Source organism: Corvus moneduloides, chromosome 3 (genome assembly GCF_009650955.1).
Source record: "Corvus moneduloides isolate bCorMon1 chromosome 3, bCorMon1.pri, whole genome shotgun sequence".
Classification (NCBI taxonomy): domain Eukaryota; kingdom Metazoa; phylum Chordata; class Aves; order Passeriformes; family Corvidae; genus Corvus; species Corvus moneduloides.
Genome location: NC_045478.1, coordinates 27,168,796 through 27,183,583, shown reverse-complemented (window position 1 = coordinate 27,183,583; position 14,788 = coordinate 27,168,796). Strand labels below are relative to the sequence as shown.

Here is a 14,788-nt window from a genome sequence, read left to right as displayed (position 1 = left end):
ATGAAGTAGTCAATAATTCTTTGATTTAATGAAAATCCTCATACTGAATATATGTCTAATTCTATAGGCTGCAATAAAAGCCAAAACATAAATAAATATTTTGACTTGGACAAATCCTAGGATTCTCAGAGTTTTATTGAATAAGATGATGGAAATGTGAAGTCAGTACACAAACTTGACTGGACAGGTGAGCAGAAGCTGGCAGATCATGTTTTGTCATCAGTATCTCACATTTCCTGAGGGAAAATTAAACCTTCAGGCTACCTGTAATGGAGAAGAACTTTAGCCTTTCAGTCACTAGCTGTGCCTGTTTTTAAGAGTCTGTTTCTCAACAGTGTCTGTTTATGTTTGCTAATCATAAGAAACATAATGATGTACCAGCCACGCTCCTACATTATTATATAGGGTGATAAAGGCGAACCAGGAATACAGGGGAAACCAGGATCATCAGGAGCCAAGGTAAATATGATTCTGGAAGTATTTTAGTTAAAAAAGGGATTTATTTACTTTTCCATGATTTACTAATTTTCCATTATTTCCTCTGGTTAGATATAAGGCAGTTTGTTTCACAGTAAAACAGTTGTTAACACCACATTGCATCAGAATTCATTTGATGACTTATTCTTACTAATTTATACTAGATTTTAGGCAATGTCAGATGTTCATTAAGTTCAAACCTGCAAACACTGCCATTACTTGAGATACTATTTTTTGTCTAATTTTGAAACATCAACTGTATTAAAAGACAATAAAAATAGATACTGGAATACTGAAGTTAAGAATTAGAATCCCTTTTGTGTCTTCTCTATGTTCACTATCCCTTCAAAAATCCTCCAGACATTTCAATCATGTTCAGTTATAAAATTTCAAAATATCATAGCCAAAGTGTATCATGTTGCCTTGAGAAACATGCAATATGTGTTTTTACACACAGCACATCACTGACTCAGAGCTATTGTATTTCTCAGGGAGAACCAGGAGTACCAGGGGCTCCAGGTGAACCAGGCTACCCAGGCATTCCTGGCACACAGGGATTAAAGGTAAGTATTTTTTCCATTTTTAATTGCATCTTTTTTTGGAAGTGCTTTTCTTATAAGTGATCATTATTTAAAAAAAATCCTTTCTCTAAATACATTATTATTAGATGACAGTTGGACACATTTAAAGCAATAATATGTCCATCCTGAAAATTTTCTTCTAAAGGATAAAGCCCTTAATGTGAAGGCATTTGTGGTGGGTTGAACTTGGATGAATGCCATGTGCCCACCAAGCTGCTCTATCACTCTCCTCCTCAGCAGGACAGGGAAAGCTGAGAAAATAAGGTGGGAAAAAAAGCTCATGGGTCAAGATAAAGGCAGTTTAATAAAGGAAAAGGAAAGGCCACCTGTGGATGCAAAGTAAAAAAAAAAAAATTATTCTCTACTTCCTGTCAGCATGTGTTGTCCAGCCAATTTCCAGGAAGCACGGCTTCAGTACACATACAGGTTTGGAAGACAAATGCTGCAATAATGAAACTTCCTCCCTCTCCTCTTTCCTTTAGCTTTCTTTTATTGCTGAGCAGCCATCTTATGGTATGGAATATCCCTTTCAGTTTAAGTCGTCTGTCCTGGCTGTATTGTAGAACCATAGAATGATTGTGTGGAAAGGACTTTAAAGATCATCTAGTTCCAACCCCCATGTGGTGGGCAGGGACACCTCCTTCCACTAGACAAGGTGGCTCAAAGCCCCACCCAACCTGGCCTTGGACACTTACAGGGAGGAGGTATCCACAATGTCTCTGAGCAACCTGTGTCAGTGCCTCACCACCCTCAAAATAAAGAATTTCTTCCTAATAACTAATCTAAACCTAGATTCAGTTTGAAGCCATTCCCTCTTGTCCTGTCATTAGAGACCCTTGTGCAAAGTACCTCTCCAGCTTTCTTCTGAGCCCCCTTTAGATACTGGAAGGCTGCTCTAAGGTCTCCCCAGAGCCTTCTCTTCTCTGGGCTGAACAACCCCAGCTCTCTCAGTCTCTCTTCATGAGAGAGATGCTCCAGCTGTCTAATCATCTTCATGGCCCTCTGCTGGGCTTGATCCAGCAGATCCATGTCCATCTTACATTTAGGGCCCTGGAGCTGGACACAGGTGGAGTCTCATGAGAGTGGAGTGGAGGGGGAGAATCAAATCCCTTACCCTGCTGGCTACACTGCTTTTGATGCAGCCCAGGATGCAGGTGGCTTTCTGGGCTTGAAGAGCACATTGCCAGGTCATGTTAAATTTCTCATCCATCAACACCCACAAGTCCTTATCTGCAGGACTGCTCTCAATTCCTTCTCCACCTAGCCTGAATTTGTGTCTCCACCCAAGATCTTGCCTGGCCCTAGCTTACCAGTAAAGGGGGGAATTTGGAGAGAGCCCTGACATTGTGGGGAGCTCTACTCAGCAGTACCCAAAACACTGATATGTTATCAACACCTTTGTAGCCACCATTGCAAAGCACAGCACTATGAGGGCTACTATGGAGAAAATGAACTCTTTCTCAGCCAGACCCAATACGGCATTACAGAAATGGAATTAAATCAGGCATTTCACTTTCACAAGAAGAGAAAGGTTGAAGGGTAAAGAGACAGTAAGATAGAAGGGTGGTGTTACAATTAAAGTTTAATGAAAATCCCATGCAGAAGTATTCCAGTACAGTTCATCTTCTGCTCCAGAAGGCACATGTTTCCTGTATGTCCAGTATCATATAGGCCAGCCTCATATAGATGTCTTACGTATACTAGAGTACTTCACGTGTCAGTAGACACATATGGACATGCTTTACATTGACTAGAGCATGGAGTCAGTGTCATAATAACAGTTTAATTAGTTTCATTATCACTGTGTATTCAGTTCACTATCTAAGGGTTATGTAAGGCACATGTTACAAGACAATTGCTGCAACTCATACCTTCTGATCAATGAATCAGTATGATTATGCAGAAGTGTCTTATTGTTTAAAATACCCCTGTGTTCACACATCTCACAACTTCGACATAATACCTTACTTACACATTCTACCTACTTACACATTTCACTTGCTTATCTTAGACTACTTACACATTTTCTCACTTATTTATACTTTTTACAGCGTCTACATAACACAGTACTTATGCACTTTACTTATTTATACATTTTACCTACTTTTGCATACTATTCTACTTACACATTTTACAACTTTTACATAATACAGTACATATACATTTTACAACTGCTATGCATAAGATTTCACATTGCTTGATTGGTTTCTCGATTTTGTCCATAAGCTCCGCATGCACCTTTCTGATAATATGATTGGTTTTAATCTAGGGTGGTACAGTCCTTTTTTTATCTATTCCTTAGTGTCTTGGTATTTAGTTTTTCAGCTTCTTCTTTCCCAATTTAGCACAGTTTACCTTTCAGTCCCGGATGAATTCCTGAGGGCTCTAACAGGTGGGGTTCCTGATCCAGGCAAGCAGCATCGAGATGATGGTAGCAACAAAACCCGTCCCGTGATCAGCAGTCAAGTTAGTCCAGGAAATCCAAACAACAAGTCAGCAAAGGATAGAGAGCAGATATAAGCCTCTTGCACTTCTCCCCTTAAGCCTTCAAACTGGAGCTTAAAAACCCTCTTGGGGCTGATGTGCTGCAGCTGAAAGTGGAAAGGCCAGGTGAAACCAGTGAGGGTAATTCCAGCCTGGTCTTACTCTGGGGGCTCTGGTAAAAATAGCTAAAAATTGTTTGGCTGGGGCACACTATCACGGTTTAAATACTTTGCAATAGACAATATTCTTTTATGAAAAATGATTTTGTTAAATATATGAAACTTCTCTAAATTTTAAAGTGAAGAAGCCTTTGAAAAGGTCATTCATTTTATATGAAGATACAAGTTAGCTGGAGTTAAAAGTCGTAAGTATGACAAACTTGAATTATTCAGGAAGAAAAGTGCAGTTTGGGCATCTGATAGTAAAAGTGAAGCCTTTCAGCTATAGATGATTTTAAAACTTGAAACCATTCAAGTACAATAAAACCAAATACAGCTGGCATAAATGTCTTCTTATGTTCTGGGATTTTCAATCAGGAAAATATTTGCTATGTCAAAAATCTCCTCTTCACTACTGTTTAGCATTTAACTAAACATTCATTTATTTTTTCCTTCCCAGAAACCCCAACCAAACACACAAAGTTTTGGCTCTTAGAAGAAAGCTGACAAAACAGACCCAAAAATCTCCATTGTAATTATTTTCTTTATTAAATGCAGTTTTGCACACCCTCTAGAGATGTCTTTTGTTTCATGAGCTGCTATATTCATGGCGCAGCGTTTTGATTTATGTGTGTTTAAATGTAAGATGTCAGAGTTAGAGTAACAGCCATCTCCCATAACTTTAAGTTTCTTTTTCAATTAATGAAGAGAGATAGGCACTTTTCAGAGTACATATTTCATATCTTTGTTGTTAAGTGGAATGAACATTTTTCATGCACTGCCTGTTTCTCTCCAGTGTCAATGAAGAGACGACGTTCAGACAAGTTAATAAAACTACATACCTGACTTTCAAGCACTGTTTACACCATCTGATTGCCAACCCCCCCACTATTATTTACTTCAAACATTTCGAGTCAAAACAAGTGGGTGGAAATGGAGCTTAGTCCTTAAATATTTTGATTTAATTTAAATATAGAGGGGTTTGTGATGAAAAAAAAAGCTTTTTCTTTAGTTTGTTTTGTATAACTTCTGCATGTGGTAGTGCATTCAGCTGAAATTTAACCCATGAGAAACATTGCCTCCCTTCCTGCCCACATCTTCTCCTCTCCCATGCACTGAGTAGATAAAATCCTGCTTCCTGCTGGATTTGCCACCTCATTATATTGTATTTTTAAATTTTTTACTTGGTATGTGAGTATCCACTTTCAGTTTTGATGATTTTGATTCAGTTTTGATCCACTTTCAGTTTTCTTTTGATGACAAATTCCTTTCTTAGTATCGCTTTCTGGACTTCTTCAGTGTTTTGACGTGGGGATAAAGTGATTTGTTTTCTTTCAGTATTTCTTTCAGTTTTTCTTCAAGAAGAAGCTAGATGTTTCTCTTGTAATTACTGTGTTAAATTAAAGTGCAGACTACATGTCTTAGAGGTGACCCATGTTAAAATGGAGACCTTTCTTCTAATATTTTACAGGGAGACAAAGGAAACCAAGGTGACACTGGCATCCAGGTATATCAACTTTGTTTCTAATGGAATCATCTGGCATTGCTATTTATACAAGTCTTAGGTATTAATTCAGCCAGTTTTTTTTAAGATTAAGCTCCACAGAAGGTTAACTTGAATAGCAGCAGTAACTCTCCTTCAAGGAAATCTGCCCAGTATGGCCAGCATGAGTTTTCAGCTGCATTTCTGGGGGCCTGAGCAGGGTATTGGCATTTGGTGCAGAGCTGTGCGGTCCTAGCAATGGTGTAGGCGCAGGGCTGCAGGTTGTGCTGCTGCCCCAGAGGCCTGGGACATCACCCAGGACTGTCCCAGGGTACTCTCTTTCCCTGCCTGCAGGGCGCTTCAGGATTACAGAAACATAGTTAAAGTAACTCCACCTGGCCTCTGCCTACCTACTTTACTATTAACATGTGGGATTGTCCTCCTTGTTATCTAAAATCATGGAAATACCTAAAAGAAAAAGAAGAGTATCCTGTCACTACTCAGATCCTGAATTGGTTCCTCTGTGTTCAGTGTAGAAATTTCATTCTTCTGCATAGTTTCTGCTCTGATCTCTTTGAAGAGTATTTTCAGATTGATTTGTCCTGGTTTAGAATGAGGTTTTAGTAGTTAGCTCCTTGTGTATTTTGATAGTTTAATTACATGTCCTAGATAAATGTGTGTTTTATAAAATGTGCTTCTTTTCTGAAGGGACTGAAAGGAGAAAAAGGAAGACAAGGAAATCCAGGCTTACAGGTACTGTTAAAATAGTGATCCTACTTCAAAAGAGCTGTAGTGATCCTAGTTTGAGGCCATGATTCTTTTTTTTTTTTTAACAGTTCTTCCACCAACATGTATTGGTCTTTGCATCAGGTGAAATACATTTATGTACAACATGGTAACATATATAAATTCCCTCTTAAACATTCTTAGTTTTTTTAAAATAACAAATATAACACATACAGAGAAGATGGAGTAACACTTCTCTCAGCTGTGCACAGTTGAAGGCTGAGAGGAAATGCACGAGTTGGAACACAGGAACTTGATACACAGGGAAAACATTTTGCTTTGTGGGTGGTCAAACACTGGAACAGGCTGCTCATAGATATTGTGGCAAAACCTGTCTGGGCAGCATGTTGAATTGATCAAGCTGCATCTGTTCTGCAAAGGAAGTTGAATCCAAGGAGATCACTTCCAACCTACATGTTTCTGTGTTCTGGGATATTATGTCTTGAGAAACAGACTGTAAGTGCATTTCTTTTATTATTGTAGTAAATCCGTAATTATAGAATATTTTTATAAAACACTTAGAAATAATACAAAATGCAGATAACAGCACAAAGTGGCTTTCGTGTAAAGGTTATGAGAGTGATACTTGAGATGTTAAGATTTTGCATGTACCATGCTATGCAGTTCATTACCTCCTAGACTGTACTGGGAGTCATTATTGACATCTTCTGTGCTCAAAAATTACAGATGTTTCCTGTTCCAGCTGTAAATCAATGAGATCCAGTTGTTTCTCTTTAACTCTAGGCCAGTGTATTCAGATTGTATCATAGTTGGCTGTCTTGTTATTCTGCAGAAGATAGCTGTTAGTATTTATAAATACTTGTTAACTGCATAATCTATGTTGTGTCTAAACAGAGAAGTATTTTTTAGAGGTACATATCTAAAACAAGACTTGGAATGAAGCCACAGTTGCTTTTTTCAGAATTGCGACATTGCTACAGCTGCCTGTCTAGCCAGAAGGACCTGATTCCTGGGGATTCTGGGCAGGAGATCTAGACTGTGTATTAGTTAATACTCTCAGAGATATGTAGGTTGAAAATAGTTCCTTATTAAACCTGAGCAGATTTTTAAAAAAAGAAATAGTTTAAACTAAAAGACAGGTTATTGACTTAACCAAATGTAATGTCCTATACTAACATTTTACAATTTAAACTTCCTGGTTTTTCTTTTCGTAAATAATGGACATTTTTTTCATCTCTTTATTTTTTTAATCATAAGGGAAAACAAAGTGATAGTGAAAGAAAACATTTTTTTTTTCAGACAGAATGATGCAACTGAATTGCTGTTGCTTGCTTTCTTTTCTTTGGAGAAAGCTGAAAAAATAATACAGACAGAGTCTAAAATTATTTCCCATGCCTATCTGGTTTGGTCAGCAACCAAAGAAATCAGTTGTTTAGCAGACAACACAAGGTCTTTCCAAGGTTTCTCAAGACTCCAAGACACAATACAGGTTTCCTTCTCCATAAGAGTGATTCAGAAAAGTGAACTGCCATCTTGCTATGGGATGTAATAGTCAGTAACACCATTGAACCACTGGGCAGAAATGACACCGAAATCATTTGCCAGCATGCAAAATCTGCCTTACTACTCAGTCTGTATTTCAAGGGTCTGAAATTAATTTCTGCCTAGTAAGACAGTATTAAGCAGTTTGAATCAGGAGTTTACTTTTGCTAGGACACAACATGTTATTTCTTTGTAAAGTGAATAAGGTTTTGTCTCTTAAATCTATATTGTGTTTATATGTTTATAATATGTATGATATATTCCCAACTTATCCTCTTGGTACATGATATTAAAGGTAATACTGAAGTGTTCATTCACCCTGATATAAATTTTTCATCATTATATGCAGTTTTATTTTTTTTACTATAGCAATCAGAAAATCTTTAAAAATTAACATTTGTGATTGATTACTGAAAACAAAGGACAAAAATATTAATTTTTGATTCCAAGTAATTTGGCTCAGCCTGCTTTTTAAATTTCTTTTTCATATTATTTTTTAAAGGGAGTAGAAGGATTGAGTGGAGAACGAGGAGAGGTAAGTATTTTTGCAATGATAAATATAGTATTACAAAATTATTCCATTTGTTTCTGCAAATTATGTGATCTGTAAAATGTGTGTTTAGTCTTACTTCTGTACTCATGTCTATAAGCAACAGAAGAGAAATTGAAAAATACCAGAGAAGAGAAAGACGTATTAGTTAAAAAGAGACAGAATGAAATATACATTTCATTAAAAATTATTAAAGCCAAGCATATACTTTAAGAGAATTAAAAAGCCAAGAAACCAACCAATAAAAAAAAAAGAGAGAAAGGACTGGTTGAACAGAGAACATAGCTAAAGAAAAAAGAATCTTTGTGTTGCATGGTGTTGAAAAATTGGTATTTAAAATATTAATTTTGTTGGTTATTATTTATTTCAATATTTTGTAAAATCATTTTGTAAAATCATTGTCCCATTAATCTAATTCTCCTTCAAAATTTCTTAGATATTTTTTGTTCAACCTTTTTCATTAAAGTGTTTTTGCATATCAATAGCAGATGCATTAATTGGAAGTTCCATTCTGATAATTAAATTATTTTATGCATTTTAACATATAAATTGTTTCATATGCTTCTGTGATTCTATGAAATACTTCATTTGCAGTTTAGCTTACAGGTGTTTTGCTACATTATTGCCAAAACTGGTAAAAGATTCTTTGTATGCTATTGAATTAGTCTCCTTAAATATTGTAAATCATGGCAATCATATATTTTTACTGGAAATTAATTTAAATGATTTCTTACTATGTATTAAACTGTAATGATGTCATTGTGTTTACCTATCAAACCTATAAAATTATTTTATTTTCTATTTCTATAAAATATGTTTTTTGTTAGACTCTGATTTCTTATTAAGTTTCTTCAGCCTGTAAGTCTCAGCACTTACTGAGCTCTTTTCCTTTCTTTACTTTTCTTTGCCAATAGCAAGGGTCAGCAAACAAGGCCACACATGGGATGTGGTTGAGCATTAAAAGACCAAGATACACTGCAGAAAATTTTCCCCCTACAGTTTCATTTGCTTCTTGGCAAGTTCTTCAGGCAGTTCTGCTGATGCTTCCAACATTTTCTCCTGGTGTTTTTATACTGGCTTCTTGCCTCTAATGTTTCTCTACAGTTGATGTGATTTCCCCAGTATCCTCTGGTTCTTAATGCTTTCTAGCCCCTTTAACATTTAGTTCAGATAGATCAACTTCCAAGTCTTTTATGTAAATATAGTCCATAGTGGTAAAAGGAATTAAAATTAAAACAAAACAAAACACCTCCTAGCTATAAAACCATTGTGATTTCAGATCTCAGCACGTATAGTTTCTAGTGTAGCTACATAAGCAATATGTGTTTATCTCTGAGCTTTGCTGACTGTTTAAATGAAAAAAAATACCTTTGCAATTATGTAGTAGAAATGAGCAAGTACAAATCTACATGCAGTAACTAAGAGGATCACTTCTCTGTGACTACAACATTCAAGATGACAACATCAAGAAAGTAAATTACAACTACAACTTTGGAAGAAGTTGTATCTGAATTACATATGACTTTTGAAGGTATGGTCTGCTTTTCAGGTCATCACCTGAACTGGCCATCTTTCCAGCAGTACTCTTAGGCACTTGAATGACACATGTCACATTTTGTCTCATTTCTCTGTTTCTTTAAGAGCAGGTACTACCTGTCTGATTTTACAGGCTAGCTCATAAAACTGATTAATCTGACGCTGAATTAAAAGCTTGCTACCCTGTAGTAACTCCTGTAGAGAACTCTGGGCATTGTTACTAATATAGACCAAGCCAGGAAGCTTTGAATTTTTCTAATGTCAAGAATTTTGATAAGTAATATAGGAAATGTTACAAAGTAATATAAATACCATAATTTAAAATTCAGTGTAAGTCTATGGAGACTGTATGCCTGAGTATTTCTTAAACTTCTATTATTTGCTGCAATAAGTTTGTCATATATAATAGTCCTGTTCTGTTTACACAATTCCATCTAAAGTAGTTGGAAATGGAAAAGAAATTTTTGCAGAAACTGATAACATTATGCAGAAGCTGTGAAAAAATGGGAGGAAAAATCTCATAAGGGAGCAAACATGACTTTAATCTTGGGCACATACTGATGTTCTGTTGGCTCCAGAGCAGGGAAAGAGTTCCACATGAACTATTGCAGTAGGTAATTCCGTACACAGAACCATTGCTTTGGTGAAGATGTATCAAAATACTTTCCAGCATTTTTTTTCACCTTTTCCACTGAAGCAAATAGACTACAGTTACCATCAATCAGATGGGAAAAAAAAAGAAACAAAAAAATCCCTAACTGAAATATATGGGGTTTTTTTGTCTTATACACTGCAGATATAATGTAAAAGGCTTGATTATTATAGTAAGTTCTCAGGAACTTCAGTGGTGCCAGAATTCCACATTCAATTTTTCCGGCCTTCTAAGGATTTTAACATACTATAAAAATTTTTCTAATTCTCAGAAAAAAGTTATTAAAACCTTTCCTTCCATGTGTTTATAATGAATACTATTTTTTAATTTGTAAGTTAAATGGGTCTTTAAAGTTAAGAAAAGGTAATTTATTTCTAGTTCTCTTTGGTAATTTTATCTGAAACATCTACTAAGGAATCTGAAAACTTGAATACATTGTAGTAAAATAGATCTCATCAATATCAAGTTAATTTTCACTGACATCACATTAATTTTATGAAGATCTTCAATAAAGATTTCTCAAAATATGTTTGTTTGGTGCTACCTAGCTTCCAAATGATCTGTGAACATATAATTGGCTTTTCATTGATTTTTCATTCCAGAAAGGTGAGAAAGGAGATCCAGGCATTCAAGGCATCAGTGGACAAAAAGGAGAATCTGGTGTCCAGGGTTTGATTGGACCTCCTGGTCTCAGAGGTCAGCCAGGAGATAGAGGACCCCCAGGACCACCTGGATCAGATGGAAAACCTGTATGTATAGGACTTCAAACTTTCAATTTTGGGTACCTTAAAAACCGCAAAGAAATGTGTGCTCTGTTATTTCAACTGTTCTCTGTTCCTTTTAGGCACGAGAATTTTCAGAAGAATTTATTCGACAGGTGTGTTCAGATGTACTGAGAAGTAAGTTTGAAAGCTTCTTTACTGTTGTTTCCTTGTTTGAAGTGCTAAAGAAGTTTCCTGATAATTACAGAACTTCTTGAAAGCAACTTCCGTATTGCCGATTTATCCCTTGTTTTCCTATACATGTTGAACTATATTTCCACATCACAGGTTCCATACTTTACCATCTTGATTTCTAAAGGTATTATATTCTCTTAAGAGAGGGAACTGATTTTGTATTAGTGGTTGGGGGCAATGCTTCTACTGTTACAACACTTTAAGCAACTTTTTCTTTGAATTCTCCCAGCCCAGTTGCCCGCCATTCTCCAGAGTGGAAGACTACAAAACTGTAACCATTGTCAGTCCCAAAGTGCTCCCCCAGGACTTCCAGGACCACCAGGTCCAAGAGGCCCTGAAGGCCCAAGAGGATTTCCTGGTTTACCAGGGAATGATGGCATTCCAGGGCTGATGGGCATTCCAGGTCGCCCTGGGGCTCGTGGGACAAGAGGTAGAGTGTGCATGTGTCACGGTGCTAAAGGCCTTCATGCCTTGGTTTTCTGCTTCTAGTTTTGAATGGGATTAGTGCAAGGTGGAATAAGAGAATAGCTGGGCTTGTATGGGTGAAATTGTGAACATGGAGCAGTGTGGATGTTTCACCGCTTTCGGGGAATGTGTGAGAGAAGAAAGAATACAAGAACGCAGCCAGATAGTTACTGTTCAGTTCTACTATCGTCAAACTCTGTTTTGATCTTTTTAGAGAGTTCTTAGTCTCATGTAAATGTTTCTGTCTGCATTTAGATTATTTTTTTAGATCAAATATGCCTAGACATAGATTTCATAGTATTTCCATGTTTTCTGGTTTATTTTCTTCCAAACTTGTTTGTTTCTGCTATTTTAGGGAACAATATTTATTCACTGGCTACTTACTATCTTGACATCCAGCAACTTTTATACTCCTTTTGATTTCCCCACTTTTTGTCCTTTTGTTCTTTTCATCTCAAAAGGATTTTTGCTCCTTTTGTTATGATTTTCTTAAACATTCTGGATTCTTCTTAGGCAGGCTAAGGTTTATGCTATTGAGTAACTCAGCTGTCCAAGCATTCCAGCTGATTTCTGTGATGTATTTGCAGACTTTATATTAAGTATATGTATGTACTCTTGAACTAGAGCAAGAAACTGGGTGGAGTCCATAATTTGGTAACTGGTAGCATCAAAATAATCAGGAAAACTGTATGAAATACAGCTAGCTAGTAATGTGCCAGTGGTAAGCAGACAAATGGTTGGTAATTATTTACTTCCTATGTGACTTATTAACTGTGATCTAGCACACCAAATTCATTTTGGATGTAATGATGATTTGCTTGTACTGTTTTTATAATTTAATCTCCAGTAGGAGAATATGCCATTTTCCTCTGGAGCTGACACCAGCAGTTCTGGCTATTCCATAAGAGTTGGAAAAATAGTTAAATGTTTTTATGAAGAAACTGAATTTACTGGGTTGTACTAGGGTAAGAGAGCTCATATTTTGACCCTCACAGTATTTCTCTAGTGGAGATTTAATTCTGCTCTGTGTGTTGGGGGACATTTTCTATATATTCTGTATTCCACAGGGATTATGATGAAAAACTTAAACCTCCTTCATACAACTTACTAAAAACTTTGTTGATAGGAAGGTAATGACAGCAAATCTCTTAATTACCTACATCTATTCCCTCAGCTGATAGTGGCTGTCTGCTTAACTGTTGCTACATCAGGTCTAAATTCAGTAGAAATTAGGATAATTCAGAACCCTGTCACACTGTGCAGGTTACAAGAAAAGGCTTGTTTTAAATCCCATTATTTGCTTCTGAACTATTACATATATAAGTCAATAAATATTATCAAATGCTGATTTTTGACTTCATTGGATGAAAATGACGTGTAAAGATATGCATGTGTTTGCTAATTCACAGGACTGCCAGGGAAGAATGGTGCAAAAGGCAATCAAGGAGTTGGTGTTCCTGGGATCCAAGGCCCCCCAGGACCTCCAGGTGAGGGATGGTTCGGGTGCGCAGATTCAGTGCATGCTAATAATTTTTTTAAATTGTGGTTTAGAAAAAATGTTGATGTAATTTGGAAAAGTTTACATAGTTTGTACACATCTTAATTACCACATATGTTTTAGGGTAATGCCTGTCTCTTGCATACCTTATAAATTGCTATATAAGACATTATTTGATATAAGACAGTGTCTTGGTTTTGAAAGACAGGTGTCTGCTAAGGAAGGCAGAAGCCTCCCTTGAAGTGGCAGATATAACCCCTTTTCCTCCGAGTTATTATAATTTTGAGATCAAGGGCCTTTAGGCAAAGGTGTGGGAAATAGGAATAACAGTTCTTTACTATATCTATCTATCTATCTATCTATCTATCTAACCAGTCCAACAAAACAACAACTATGGCAGTAACGGCAATCACAAACCCAGCCCCAGCCTTCTCGGCTGTCAGGCCCTTTCCCCTCGGGTGCAGTTCCGCTCGCAGCCGGCAGGGGCGCTGGCGGTTCCCGGTGAGCAGGGCAGGTGCGATGGTTCCCCCGCGGCTGCAGGGGGCGCTCCGGAGCGAGCTCGGGGAGCACGCGGCACTGGTGGCCTGGGATCCCGGGGAAGGGATGGAACAAAGGCTTCACAAACCCCACACGGCTGGCCCCGGTGTCCGGCTGGAGCCTCGGGAAACAGCAGGCTGGAACGGCAGGCTGAAGCGGCAGGAACGAGCACAGATCCCAGAGGACAGATGAGATGTATCCAAAGGGGGAACCCCCCCGGAGGTCGGGCAGGCAGGGCAAGCACAGCTACAGCGTAGCGAAGGCTCAAAGCAGCAGCGGGGCAGGGCGGCCACAGCCCAGCCTCCAGCAGGGCAGGGAAAAAAAACCAGCTTTGGGATCCTGGCGTTGTTTCCAGCAGAAAAGAAAAAAACGGCCGAAGAAAAGAACCAGCAGCTCCTTTCTCTGCAGCTTCTCTCTCCGAACTCCGAGAGCCAACTAACCCCACACCCAGGTGAAAACAAAGGAGTAGCCAGGCCCACCCCACCCCCAAACGGCAGCTCTTTTTGTCTTTCTTAAATACAGCCATTTGTCCCCTAGCAACATGCATATGGGAAAAAATTCCTTTAACAGAAAAAAACTAGGACTAAACTAAAACCCCAACAGACAGGTCCTGTAGAGATTGGTATCTGAGACTGCTGTTTCTTGATAGATGGACCCTGAAGTCAACCATTATCTGAAAACTGAGCCCTGATATGATGATGTGACTTTTAAGCGGTGCTGAGTGAGGGAAAATATTCTTCCTAACATCAGTGTATGCATACAAAATGTAAAGTTGAGTGTTTGGAAGATACAGTAGGGCCTGATTCAAAGCCAGAGAAACAAACAGAAATAGGGGGACTGATTCTTGCAATGGTGGTTCCAGATTATATGATAAAGTAGAATAGTGCACTAAAGCAAATTTTCATATTTTCCTTTAAAAGATATTTTTATTTAAAGTGTTTTCGACATGCTTTAAAAAAAATCTTTATGAGATATCATGTTGTTTATATAAATATATAAGCAGTTTGTGATAAGAAACCTTTTTTTGTAGGAAATAAAATTTTCTTTATCTGCATACTTCACCAAAGAGCAGGAGCATTGTGGGTCCATACTTGCTCATTTTCATTTTAATGTAATGTATTT

The 14,788-nt window shown here is 37.5% G+C and overlaps 1 protein-coding gene across 5 annotated transcripts in view; it reads left to right on the top strand.

Moving 5' to 3' along the window:
- Window positions 1-14,788, top strand: part of COL21A1 (collagen type XXI alpha 1 chain) — a 97,310-nt gene that overhangs the window by 80,157 nt on the left and 2,365 nt on the right. For 3 of the 5 annotated variants that reach the window (XM_032104673.1, XM_032104676.1, XM_032104677.1), the window contains 9 exons: window positions 406-459; window positions 969-1,040; window positions 5,172-5,207; window positions 5,892-5,936; window positions 7,975-8,007; window positions 10,813-10,959; window positions 11,055-11,109; window positions 11,396-11,596; window positions 13,041-13,118. In XM_032104673.1, coding sequence (XP_031960564.1) covers window positions 406-459; window positions 969-1,040; window positions 5,172-5,207; window positions 5,892-5,936; window positions 7,975-8,007; window positions 10,813-10,959; window positions 11,055-11,109; window positions 11,396-11,596; window positions 13,041-13,118 — 721 coding nt within the window. Of the gene's footprint in view, window positions 1-405; window positions 460-968; window positions 1,041-5,171; window positions 5,208-5,891; window positions 5,937-7,974; window positions 8,008-10,812; window positions 10,960-11,054; window positions 11,110-11,395; window positions 11,597-13,040; window positions 13,119-14,788 lie in introns of those variants that run through there. The other 2 variants (XM_032104675.1, XM_032104674.1) reach the window with 2 other exon arrangements.